The sequence below is a fragment of the Neodiprion virginianus genome, chromosome 3 (genome assembly GCF_021901495.1).
Source record: "Neodiprion virginianus isolate iyNeoVirg1 chromosome 3, iyNeoVirg1.1, whole genome shotgun sequence".
NCBI lineage: Eukaryota > Metazoa > Arthropoda > Insecta > Hymenoptera > Diprionidae > Neodiprion > Neodiprion virginianus.
In genome coordinates this window covers 37,128,309-37,141,615 of record NC_060879.1, presented here as the reverse complement: position 1 = coordinate 37,141,615, position 13,307 = coordinate 37,128,309, and the positions used below count along the sequence as shown (strand labels likewise).

At 43.9% G+C, this 13,307-nt stretch overlaps 1 protein-coding gene and 1 long non-coding RNA gene across 7 annotated transcripts in view; one reads left to right on the top strand and one right to left on the bottom strand.

The window, feature by feature from the left end:
* The window catches only part of LOC124301224 (transcription factor AP-2-epsilon), a 205,393-nt gene extending 192,086 nt beyond the window's left edge, over nucleotides 1–13,307 (top strand). For all 6 annotated transcript variants that reach the window (XM_046756018.1, XM_046756016.1, XM_046756015.1 and 3 more), the window contains 4 exons: nucleotides 4,010–4,128; nucleotides 10,748–10,889; nucleotides 11,814–11,985; nucleotides 12,124–13,307. In XM_046756018.1, the coding sequence (XP_046611974.1) occupies nucleotides 4,010–4,128; nucleotides 10,748–10,889; nucleotides 11,814–11,985; nucleotides 12,124–12,264 (574 nt within the window). In that variant the 3' untranslated portion in view covers nucleotides 12,265–13,307. The remainder of the gene's footprint in view (nucleotides 1–4,009; nucleotides 4,129–10,747; nucleotides 10,890–11,813; nucleotides 11,986–12,123) is intronic.
* On the bottom strand, nucleotides 1,113–2,104 carry LOC124301231 (uncharacterized). Its single transcript, XR_006907429.1, has 2 exons — nucleotides 1,472–2,104; nucleotides 1,113–1,359 (listed from the first exon to the last, which is right to left on the bottom strand). It is a non-coding gene; the product is annotated as an uncharacterized LOC124301231 (long non-coding RNA).

Below are 13,307 nucleotides of genomic sequence, written 5' to 3'. Positions count from 1 at the left end.
GGTTTGCTAACGAGCCGTAAAATCAGTGGAAATTGTCGGTCTTTGCGACTCGTAAACAGTTTAAAAACAATTTGCAGCGGTAGTTTCATTTTTACTTTATTCAAAGTGGGTTTATTTGAGAATTTTCTGTTCAAGTCGTGTGAAACGAATAATATTTGCAACACACTTGTATAAAGAGCTTTCGGAGTAGCGAATTGTTATAGGATATTGTTATAGCGTTAGGATCAAAACGATTGTCAAAATGAAAATTAGCTTTGTCAGCTGCTTTGTGGGTCAGGTATGTTTAAATGCAGCAATGACTTTGGTTGGTTCATCGGTTGAAAATCAAATCTTCTAACTGAACGATTGTCGAATTAACGAATCAACTCCGAGTCGAAATAACCGGACAGCAGCCATTAGTATATCCTGTTGAAAACATTTACGAATGAGTTTATAAATAGAAAGTAAAACCTACAAAACGGAGCTCTGCTAGCTCATGCTGCCTAATTAACAGCCACGAGTGGAAGCCATGTCAGATTTTTTATCATTCATTTATTTATTTTTTTTTGCTATTGCTATTATTCATTTCGGAATGTTTTACGGTAGGTAGGTACTTAACGTGACACCAAGACCTTTACTGATCTTGAGAATTTAATATTATTCAATGGGATATTGGTCAAAACAACACGACTTTTAACTCGGACGTAGAATCCTTTGTATCGGGTCGGTAAACGTGTCATAACTGAGAATTGAGAAATCAAGATTGGACGATGCGTTTCCTGGGTGGAGAATGAAGAATACAAGAATGAATAAGATGGAAGAAAAGATCGCCCCAAGTCTGAACTAGTTGCAAACAGCGATTTAAAAGATATTACAACCAAAAAACGAAAGGTTTCTCCGTGTTTTCTCAGCTCTTACTTTTACGATGTTGATGTTATCTATTTTGCGTTCCTGATGGTTGAGTTAGCGGGAAAATGGTCCTGCGAATTAATTCTAGCACAAAAAGTTTTTCAACTCCAAGAATCGCAAGGAAAGGAAAGGCTTACCCTTAGAGGAAACTGAAGTTCATTTTTTCACACTTTACTTGTATGTGATTTTTTTACACCTGTTATCAACAAATAGTTTGCAATATATCAATGACAGTGACAAAACAGATATTTATCAAGCAAATAATATTAACATATATTAAGAAAATTCATCCACGTTCTTGCCTGTTTTTTGAGGTTTCATTCTTGATTCGTCCAAATTAGTTAAAATTGCGATTAACGAGAAAATGTGATACAACTTATACAATCATTCGGTTTATCAAAGTCTTGAGCCTGGATCATGTTGTAATCGGGACAAAATGCCCGTTTTGACTCACTACAGTAGTCAATTTACCTGAAAATTGTTACACAAATTATTATAAACTTTGTTCCCGCGTAGTCGGTATAACAACGTAACCATCTAGGGTGATGACAGAATCGATAAATAGTTACATAAAAAAAGGTACCTTGAATCGCGCGTGTGTGAAAAGGCAAGGCGCCGCGTCTTCATTTATCCCGTCGATACACCGAAGTACGAGTATGTAATTATTTACGAAGACTCTTCAACGCAATACGCAAAAAGTGTTTCGTCGTCGATGGTCGTATTCGCATCGCGCCGATACCTCGTACCCGGGTTTCTCCTCCATCGCATTTTCCTCGGCGCATCTCCACCGTGAATTATGACTTTCTTTGAGAACGCTATTCTCTCTATCAGAGATTCATCTTTCTAGCTTGCAGCGAGATGCGGCCCCCGGTCGGCCGTCCGTTCATTGCGCAAGGCTTTATCATTCCGCGGCTAAGAAAGAATAAATCATCCTTGTCGGGGCAGCCTGCCGCAACGCCACCGGGGTTCGAAACTTATGTATATCGATAACTGCAAAGGCGGAGAAATACTAACACCGAATATCGGTGCACGGCCGTGGCACTTATTGCGTCGAGTTGTTACCCGCGGGTTCACGTGTCAATGAAACCAGTTGGCAATCGGTCATTGCAGCCATGGTTGGCCATGTACCGCAAATAACTTCTACGGCTCGTAATTCATCTTATCGGATAACAATCTGACTGATAATTACAAGTGCTGCTCACTGCTGCCACCAGAACTTGTGTCTTCTGGGCATTAGAGTGGGTAGTTTATATACTCGTAACGATTATGATGCCAGCGTTGGATATTTTCTCACACGTGATCCAGCAATGGCTCGTCATGCCGATAAAAATGTTAATTTCTCACCTGCGTGCGTGGAAGGCGTTCAGCCTCTGAGATCATACTCACTGTTCATTAATGACGAATGTCGAGGGTGGAAGGGAGGGGAACGATTGCCGAGTTTCACGGGTTTTTCCTTTACCTATATATTTTGTTTGATTATTTTTCAAAGTCGTGGGTTTCACAGCGGACGGGGAAGATGACAGAGACGAATGGATCGCCGCAATGCTGTGAAGATTTAGAGGACCTGTTAACAACTAACAATGCTAGTAGCGAAGGGCTCTCGTAATCAGAGAGTTCGTGGTACTCGTCTGAAGCGAGCAGAGGAGGAGGAGGAGGAGGAGGAGGAGGAGGAGGAGGAGGAGGAGGAGGAGGAGGAGGAGGAGTGGATAACGGGAGATAGAAAATTACGCGACTTGGACCAAGACGGAGAATCGTTTGCAAGACAAGACGTCGTAATGAGTGAAGAACGCTCCTTGTCACGTTCGAGCACCCTTCAACCTTGTTCTATCCTTTCCTCTCTTCGATCAAATCGAGATGTATCTTGGAACGCCTGGCTGTACAAACGCTTAGACGCTTTGCGAGATTTGCACTTTCGAATTGTTTGTTTACTCGTAGCATATACGTACCGAAGACGATGAGATGTGGCCTTTCAAATTTTGAATATCCTTCTTTTCGACTCCTCGCTTGTATCCGGCTGCTAATGGTCGTTGCTCAGCATGAATTCATTGACTTTTACACCAAACGCGTCTCGTTCCGACGTCGCGGTCGTAGGTTGTTTTTCTTTTACCTGTCATCCAAAGTTCAACAACTTCCTGAAAATATAGCTGCATCACTTCGAAGCTTTCGTAACAGTCATCGAATTACTCGTACAGTTAACAATTATATCTGACGTCGATATAACCTTTGGTTTCCGAGCATTATTCTACTTTCCCCGGTTGATTAATGAGCATGAAAAATGCTGTCACATGCCAGAGATACGTGTTTTTTCAAAAATAAGCGCGTGTATCAGACGCAGGTTTCGCTGGATCATTCAATGGCAATTGCTAATCAGCGTTATAAGTCTACATGTTATTTATATCAGACTAAGATTCTGTATTGAATCAGGAAAAATTTGCACCTAATTTTCATTCACTTTCATCTATAAATCGTTCGTTGGAAAGTCTGGATCGTGCGTGGTTTCATTGACGAGTGGCTTATCGGAGGGGCAGTGGTCGGTCGTTTTCTCATTGGCTAGCCCTGCAGGATTGATCGAACAAAGACGAGTACGTCATGCGTGTACGTACTGACAGCCGAATGAATTAATTACTGACTTTCCAACGCGACGAGGATAAAAGATGTCGTAAACCTGGCGAGGGAGCGGAGTAGCCGTGGAGTAGAAATAGGTTGTTAAGATACGCGGGAGGACCCGTTACCAACGCGTGCACGATGCAGTGATGGATGATGGAGCGTTTGGAAAGACTGAAAGACCACGTCTCTGTGTCGGCCCGAACCGCGATACGAGGTGAAAATTCGTTTTAAAACGCGGCGAAGTTACGCACCAGATTGCTCCACCGTTCACCGGGCGTGACGTCACTCAACGGATCGCGATAGCGCCTGCGTGCCGTTATTATCGTTATTATGATTAATAACATTATTATCAGAGTGACAACCGTTCGTTTATCTTGCTTATATTATCGCATTTTCCTTCCTTTCAATTCGTCCGATCACTTGTCAGAGAGCAGACAGACCGCGGCGTTGCCCAGCGGCTCTATCGTGCCACAACCTCCAACCGTATTTTCAATTTCCCTTTTCGTTGTTACAGAGCAAAGTCTAAAAATGGCGGCAGACTCTTGAGGGAAAGGCTGGATAAAATCGGCCTCAATCTTCCGGCTGGCAGAAGGAAGGCGGCCAACGTTACGCTTCTAACTTCCCTGGTTGAAGGTAAGTTCGTCGATTTCAACGGGTACCTTCGTAAGAGATTCCAAACGAATCTAGATTCTCAGCCACTCAGTCGATTCGGAAATAAGCCGCGATAGCTGTCCTGATTTCAAAAACCATCGGTTCGACGCTATTCCATAAAACTCGCGTTCAAGAAAGTGGCAAGAAACGCCTGAACTTCGCCGATCGTGAAATATTCAGTGACTCTTTGATCGTACTGGAAACAATCATTCATGTCAGTGCAAGAGCTGATCTGGGAACTGCCTTTTGCGGACTATTCCGGTTATACGACAAACATCGACGATCGTCTGACTTCTGAGCAATATACATGTATTGTATATCCAGTGAAATGGCGAGAGTATGATTCTTTCTATTTCCCAGTGATTTCGATGCCCCGGGGCGAATGAAACTGTAAGACAGGATTTCCTGCTTGCACCAAAGCGCGGATCCTTCGTGGATCAAGAGGTGTTAATGAGTAAGACTGGATAACGCGCCGCCAAGAATGGACGAGGTGCACCTTTAGCCGTTGTGCAGAATTCGCGAACTCTCCGGGCTCTTCTATTAGTTAGTAACGGTTTAATGGCTTAACGACCAGCGCGAGGATTGGCGGAGTGTTTGTGCGAACGCTGATTATAATTTACGATCGGTTGCCTTCCATAAAACACAGGTGAGATTCGCTACTTTCTTCATACTCTTATCTCTTTCATTTCATCCCCTCCTTTCTTTTTTTTCACCGGTTTCCACCTATCACCGTGGATCGCGGTACTTTCGATGCTACAATTATTGCACTCGATGCAATATTACTCGAAGTTACTCGAACGATGTATGCAGTTGTAAAGCCGGTACCCGGAACTCATGGCATCAGCGTGTTCTTCCAAAGATCAACGGCTATCAATCTTTCATAATCATCTGGCGATAAAAACTCCGGGAAAACGTGAAATAGATCGTACAAGGATCCATGGAGCTCGAATTAATCTCCGAGACGGTTTCAACCGTGGGGATGCCTCCGTCCCGTTGATGAACAATATGGAAAGTGACGTGCGGCGAGAGACGCGATTTGAAAATTCATCAAATTCTCCTCGATCGTGATCGTGGTCAATCGACCCGTCGCACTGTGCACACTCGGTAATTCAAACTGGCACCGGGCAATCGGTGTAGGACGACTTACGGAGGATCGACGACTCAGGCGTGGTCTTGCCAGGCTCGTGGGAATGTCTTGGACTGCGCTTGCTTAGTGCCCTGGACCAAGTCGCGCTCTCTTTTCTCATCCTCTGCTCTCCTCTTTCTTCGCGCTCCCTTCCTTGCCCGGTTCCGTCTTGGGAAGAGAACTACAGGACCAGGACCGGGAAGCCTTCCCACCTCTTGGTCGCCTATCTGATCGCGTCTCGACGCATGTATTACCGGCCCATTCAAGCCGTCCACTATATCGAGGCTAGCATCTGACGACTTGAACGGTAATTAGATCGTTTCGAGCATTTTACCGTCGAGCACTGTACTGTCCAAGGCTTTTATCTCACACGGGCGATTCCACAGTCGCTCGGCCAGCGGCTGATACTCCTTGCGCGATAAATTCTCGCCGAATTCGAGACAGCGATTGACGCTCGAAATGTGCCCTCAACACCACTTTCTCACGAACGCTCGAGACGGAGTCGCGAGGGCCGTACGAAGGGTATTAAATGGAATGGGAAGAGACGTTGGGAAATATAGGCTTGTGCTGATTTTCCAAGCGGTTAATCACACAACACTGAAAGGCATAACGTGGCTTTGACAGAGCCTCGCAATGCCGTCAACCGGTCGACCATCCTCATGACAATATAAGACAGTGGCGGCCGTCACGTGCTCTCGGATCCTTTGGCATGAGTTAGAGTTGAGTTGAGTAGAGGTAGGCATTAGCGACGATTATGCTACGACGTATTGGACACGACGTGGGCGTCGGTACAGAGATGCACAGAGTGATCGTTAAGTGCTTGAATTTACGCAGTGGTTCCCACACTTTCGCAATGCACGAAGCTCACAATCGGCGCGTCATCTCCTTCGAAGTGTGGCGCTTTTTTCATTGTCTTGCGCTTGCGTTTGCGTGAAATAAATTTCATCCTCCTCATCCGAGTACCGTTTTTTACGTTTTGTGTGCTCATTTTTCGGCCGAAAATATCCTCGAGATAATTTTACATATTTTACGTATTTATCACTCTTCAGATGAGAGTCTGGTACGAGACGCGTAAACCGCGAGATCCTTCTAAACAGAGGTACGTTCCATGCACGAGGCTATGAAACAGATTTTTTAACAACGTAGAGTACGCTGTTTCACGAACACAATCTCAGTACAAATAATTCCGAGAGTAAAAAAATGTTTTTAATTTAATAACATTTCGCGCGCCGTTTCCGCAACCTGGAGATGATACCTGCGGTTAGCCCGAAGCGCGGGTGAGAGGTTTATCCTCCCGACAGGTGGCTTGCGCGTTAACGTTCATAATCTCATCCGGCGTATCGCCATCTGCATCGTAATAAATATGAGCTCGTCGCAAGGAGATTATCGTTACACGCTACGTTCCAGTTTCTTCGTGTATCCACACTCACACCGTTCACTCTTTTCTATCGCCTTCTTCGTACAGCCCAGCAGGACCCGTTTACGCAACAAGTGTCGATATACCATTATCACTGACAACTCGCCGCATATTATACATGCAAATGATTCGCCCGGCGCGAAACTGCGCTGGAATATTGGTAGGAGAGGAGATTGAAAAGGAAGGGAAAAAAGACATGTAATAATAGTTCGCAATGATTTGTTTCTTCTCGATCGCGGTTATCCAGAGAGCTTACGATAGTAACTTACAATATTAACCGATGACGTAATCCTCGTTATTATGTACATACAGCATCGACTTGTGTCGCTATCACGGATCTCCCGATTCAGTTCCGCATAATTGAGAACAGAAATTTTCTTCACCTTTTTCAACTTTCTTCTCTTCTCGGTGTATCGAGGCTGTACGTATACATATATGTATAGGCATATGCGTCCGTTCGATTCTTTCTTTTCGGAATTTACGGCAACACGCGGAGCGTGGAAGGGACGATAAATTTGCCACTTTGCAAAGGTAAATCGGCGCGCGGCGAGCCATAGTCTTGTATATACGAAGTGTATTGAGCCGGCAAGTCGTCAGTCTTTATCCCGTCGCGATATAAATCGTGCAGTAGCCGCGGAGTTGAGACAATGGTGGTAACGAAAAAGCGCACATTTAAAGGAGGACTCTATAGACTTTCAATCGATTTCCATACGAATATATACGCCGCGAGTTTGTTCCGGATTTAAATTGCCCCCGTAGTTGTGGGTCCATCTTTTCTCGAGCCGCCCTGATTCCGTATCGCGTCGATCCGGGACGCCAGTCTGCCTTATATCTCTCTTATAATATACTTATACCCACACGCATTCTCCCTCGCCAAGGGGAGATCGATTCTTACGTAGGAAATTATCCGTTCTCGCATATATACACGGTGTTTTTTCTTTTATTAAGGAGGGAAAAACAACGAGTTCCTTTTTTTACGCATTCATTTCTCTCCCCTTATTTGTACCGTCCAAAATTTCTTTTTTTATTCCATTCGCGTACATATTTGAAGAAACCACAACGGAACGGGTTGATCGACGAGGGGGGCGGAATACAGAGGGGTTCACACAGCCCCGTTCTTTCGGGATGCGGAAGAAATTCCCGAAATCTCTTCGTACAATCATTATCTTCGTAATGGGAAGATCATTTGCGGTTAAGGATCGAAGATCGTGCACCATTCTCCGAACACAGCCGCTTAAGCTGGACGATCTGATCTCACTCGGTATAAGGTATATAAACGTTTTGGGTTGCCGGGCAATCTACTCGGGCGGAGTTAGTGAGTAGATTCCTTGTTTTCAATAGCGAATGAATAAGTCAGTCTCGTGCACGACAAATAAACGCGGATTAACGCCTTCTCGGTAAATCATCAACCTCATTTTGCGTGAAAAAACGTGAACCGTACATGCTTTTGGGCGAAGAAAGCGCGCTGTTCAGGATATAGTGATAGAAATTACTAAAAAAAGCCAAGTGAAACCGAGCAAAACGCATTCTAACATCTAGAATTAATTCCGTTCGACAGTTTGCGCATGTCTAATGTATCTTAATCCGGTAAGAATGGTGCAGAGTGAGCAGCTGTTGTTTTTTTTTTTTTCTTATATTCTCCAAATTTGTCGACTTTCGTTTTCTCCCCAAGCAAACTAAAATTCTTATACAAATATCATCCTTTCGGTAGCAAACGTGGTACCTTACACTCTCGATTTCACGGCTTCAAAGTTTAATCGAACTTTGAATTTTTTCCCGACGTTCGTACGTGCAAGTAATGACACTTCCGGATTTTGCGCCGAATATTGCACACTGCAATTACCGTTCGCTCCGAGATTTATCATCGCATGAAATCTGTGTCACATGCAGGCACACGAGGCGAACGTGCAAGAGGCGTGTGTTGCGTGCTACGTCGACCCTTGACCTCGCATCCGCAATCGTTCGTGTAGACATTAGTACATATACGGATACCGGTGGTATCAAAGCTGTTGGGACGATAAAAATATGATCCAGGCGATATGCGCGTTTAGATATAGACAGATATTGCGTGGAGAGGCAAATGCATCACGTAGCTTATTTATATATCTCTGCGGTGTAAACGGCGCGTAGGTATGAGAGTGGCATGGGTGCCTTACCTTGCCTGGCAATGTTGCATGCGGTACGTGTACGCCGAGGGGGAAAAACGCGCCCATGACTCTACCCCGGGTGTACAAGACTACGAGAGGCGTAGAACGAACGAACGACGGTGAGAGAGATGGAGGTAGAACGAGACGTGTACTTACAAGTGTGTACAACTGGCGTTTATTGCACCGCGGCCTGTCCGAGAGTTGCATGTCATTCGTGAACGATGCGATGATTGCCGATAGATAATATAAACTTGGCTATGAATATAAAAGTTGTAAACAACGGCTTAATTAATACGCCGATTCTAATATCGCGATGCGTTACGTACTCGCTGCTTCGCCTCTACCTACCTTCCTACCTACAAGCCGCATAATAAAGTACAGTCGTTAAAAAGCTTCTACCACCGCGGCCCCCCCCCCCCCCCCCCTTCTCGGATCTAATCGAATTGAACATTACTTAGAACCCAGCTTGACGCGGCGCCGATCACGCTGGTTGCTCCCCGAGGTGAGTGTCTGATTGGAAAACACTGGAGGTTAAATTAATAACCGAAAACCGCGTGTGATCGCCGCTGAATGGATAAATCACGACTCATTCGCCCCACTCTCTTTCGCCTCTTTATTCCAAATTTTTTTCATTCTCTCTTTTCGCTTCTCCTGTTTTTCTCTGATAATACTGTGATAATTCTCCGAAGACTATTCTTTAATTGAGAAGTATTTGAGGTGGAAATAATTGATAACTCTAAACTCGGGTTATATTTTCTCTACTGATACCGACATTTAGCCCGATCGACGGGACCCTCGATCATTCCTTACCTTCCTTCCACCTTATGAGTTGTACGAGTTGAAAATTTACAGTCACGAGCCACCTCTCAGCTTCCTCTGTCGTAAAAAATGTAGGTATTATATAGTTACGTACTTCATAGACGACCGAGGTAATAATCGAAGACCGCAACAGCAAGGGATTCCCGAACAGTTCGTAATTGGCTTCTGGTTTCGAACGACAAATCAACCTTCTCATGTTCAACCTACGCAATGCTTTCGAAGGCAACTGAATTTCGGTTGTATTTAACAAAGCTACCAGAAAATTTGTTCATCTGTTAATTAAGAGAACGTTGAGTTAAACTCAATGAGAATGAAAAATTTCTACAAGTTCTGTGAAATCTATTTATAATTGACTATGACTACATCCTTACAAAAGATAGTTCCGTACAAAACAAAAGTTCTCGATACCTCCGGCGTTTAATTTCTCGCGGCTTAATCGGTTTATTGTTAGTCTGGTATTCGGGGTAGGCAAAGAAAATCGGCAAGAAATAAAAATAAAACAGTAATTCGCGCAAGAGCACGTGGCACGTGTGCTCTCCTCCGCGTTTCGTACCAACGGATCATAGGTTGGAGAACCGCGTCCGTGCGGCATGTGGGCAAGGGAAAGGGGACGGGGTGTGGCGTTGATAGTTGACGGTTAATAGAGCCCAGCGGGCTTGTAAGAACGGCTCCGAAACGGTCGAGATTTGTAATTACAAACCGGGCTGAGAAGGAACCACCAACATCGGCCTATGAAGTCATCCGGCACGCCGCGGCTCTTACTGGACTACATACCGTGGCACCGAGGGGGTCACTGACCTCGCTACCTCCCAAGTGATTAAGGACTGCAAATTTTCTTCAACCGCCTTCCGGAACGGGGCAACGTTTTGCCCTGGGGCCGATAAATGATCCATAACGTGCGAACGGTTCGATAGTTGCTCGTTATCGGGTAATCTCTGGTGTATTTCACCGATAAAACTGATATCGTACGATTGTCTTGAATCCTGGTGGAAAAACTGAGAGTTTGCCGATCTTGCGAACGGATTTAAATTCATAGACTCAGTGCAGGATCGTACCGTGGGGACTGAACGGATTTTTGTTAACTTGTTTCAGGAGAGGCTATACACCTTGCCAGAGACTTCGGCTACGTCTGCGAGGCTGAATTTCCCGCAAGACAAATTGCCGAGTATCTTAGCCGGCAGCACTGCGAACCCCAGGACTCGTACAGGCGGAAAGAACGGCTCCATGCCGCGAAGTAAGTACACGAACAAAGGCCCGTGAAATACAGCGGTGTCGATAATTTCGAAAGTATACCGTTTGTTTTTGACATCGATTATAAATGATACGAGTAGAAATTGGCGATTTTGACTTCTGAACCTCCGTCGCCTCTCTAGGTGATAGAGATACAAAGGAATATAAAAACTAGCGCAATCGGTTTAGGAAATAAAATGTAATGTCACATATGGTTGTAAATTTGCTGTGTATCAACGAAGCGGTGAAATCCCGATTATTCTGACAATGAGCCAATTTTTATATTACAATACGCAACTTTCGCAATTCAAACATTATCTGAAGACCGCACTTGTAAGTGACGGAAAACATACAATTTCCAAGTCAATTGTAGTTGCCTCTGAAAAGTAGTTTTTTTTTTTTATTACATTTTTGTGATCAGAATCAACTTGAAGCAGCTAAACGAAGTCTTGACAGCTTGCATGAGATTCTCTATACCTCGTTATCGGCGCATGATTTACCGAAAATAACCAGCTGTAAAACGTGGCGGCTTCATATTGATTAGCCGCAGACCCGTAGGTTGAATAAAATAATTGCTATGTTTCCAAAAGTGTGAATGAAAAATAGTGGGGTACCGTACTGACGGTTGTTTGATATTAGTTTGCATCTTTCCCTGTATCAATTTGTTATCCACGCGTATGCATTAATTTACAACAAAGAAATAAAGAAAAAAAAAATAAACGCCGAACCCCTCGAATAACGCATGGAGCCTGTGATCACGCAATCTTTCCCCGGTCTCGGCATGTATCTCTTCCTAAAATTAACATTAACATAACGCGTAAGTCAGAGAAACGTGTACCGGTAACATGCAGCGTACTCGTGTAACAAATGTTTCGCCAGATGTCGGCTAACCGAGGCGTTCGCCTTTTTTCTCTCCTTTTCTTTACAGACAAATCACCAAAGAGCTGATGGACCTTCTAAACCAGGACAGGTCGCCTTTGTGCAATACACGGCCATCGCACATCCTAGACCCGAGTATACAGCGACACTTGACGCACTTTTCGCTGATAACGCACGGCTTTGGAAGTCCAGCGATGGTCGCAGCTCTCACCGCGGTACAGGTAAGGAAGAAAAAAAAAATGGCATTCATCAACGATGTTCAGAATTAGAGTAGTTAGATTTAGCGTTATATATATGGAATTTGGGCTACTTTGTAGAAGAGCCACCGTTTCACGTTGCAATTTTTTATACTCCTGCAGAATTTTCTCGGGGAGTCGCTTCAGCATATGGAAAAAATGTACCCGGCAAACGGAAGCGGTGTGACGAGCAGCCAGCAGCCGAATCACGAAGGTAATAAGAACAACAAGGACGGATCCCTGATGAACGACATGAAAAAGTGACGCCCGGAAGACCCGCCAACCTCGAACGTGGTTACATCGATCAGACACTCCTGGCCCTACAACTAAATAGCGAAAACTATCAGAGAGAAAAGTAATTCACAATACAAACACACACACAGAGAGACTTGTTGATTCTCTACGGTAGAAAATATTATAATACAACAAAAGAAACGCTGATACTGAATATCACCGTTTTTTTTTTTTTTTGTTGTTGTCGGTAACAGCAATCGTCTAATAAATGTAAACAACGTAATGTAACGGGGTACAAGGAGTGGGTAACTCGATCAATGGTCAAAAAGGGGGTTGGCAGGTCTGACAAAAGAACAAACAAGTAATGAAAAGAAAAACTACGTAACTAAAACACAGTTTTTTCTCTCCTTTTTTCACTTTCTCTCCTGCAGACATCTCGTAAGTACCGAATGGATCCATTGAATGCTTTATAGAATGCTCTGCAACATGTCCAGCAGGAAAGCATTCACAAACTCGAGCTATATCTGTATCGCTAGTTGTTCATACGACTATAGGAAAGGTAGAAGAAAAATGTTCCATCTTTCGTTTTCAATCTAGAAATTCAAAGAATGTAGTCGTCGAGTATCGAGCAATCTTTACAACGGAGGACGAAAAGAATATCGGATCATTTTCTGGGCTTTTCCGAGTTCGAATCGAGCTCGCGAAATCGAAAGTGAAAGAAAATTTGTAATGAGGAAGTACGTAATACGAAAAGAGCCATCCGAGGCTACGGCTATGTAACAGAAGTTACGAACGGTTGTCTATGACGTAATCAATTTGATGAAAAGTCATATTGAAATGGACGACCTTGGTGGCGGGATATTAACGAGCAGAAAAAAATCTTTAAAAAGCGATAAGCTGTTTCTCGTTGAAACCTTTCTCAGTCGTGAATTTAGATGCTAGCTGCAGTTTATATTTTGATTACGAAAATACCAATTTTAATTTACTATTATTATTATTCTCTAGGAGAATTGTGCCAACGTGAAAGATAAAAAAAAAAAAAAAAACTAGTTGCCATTTAAAACGTGCCAATT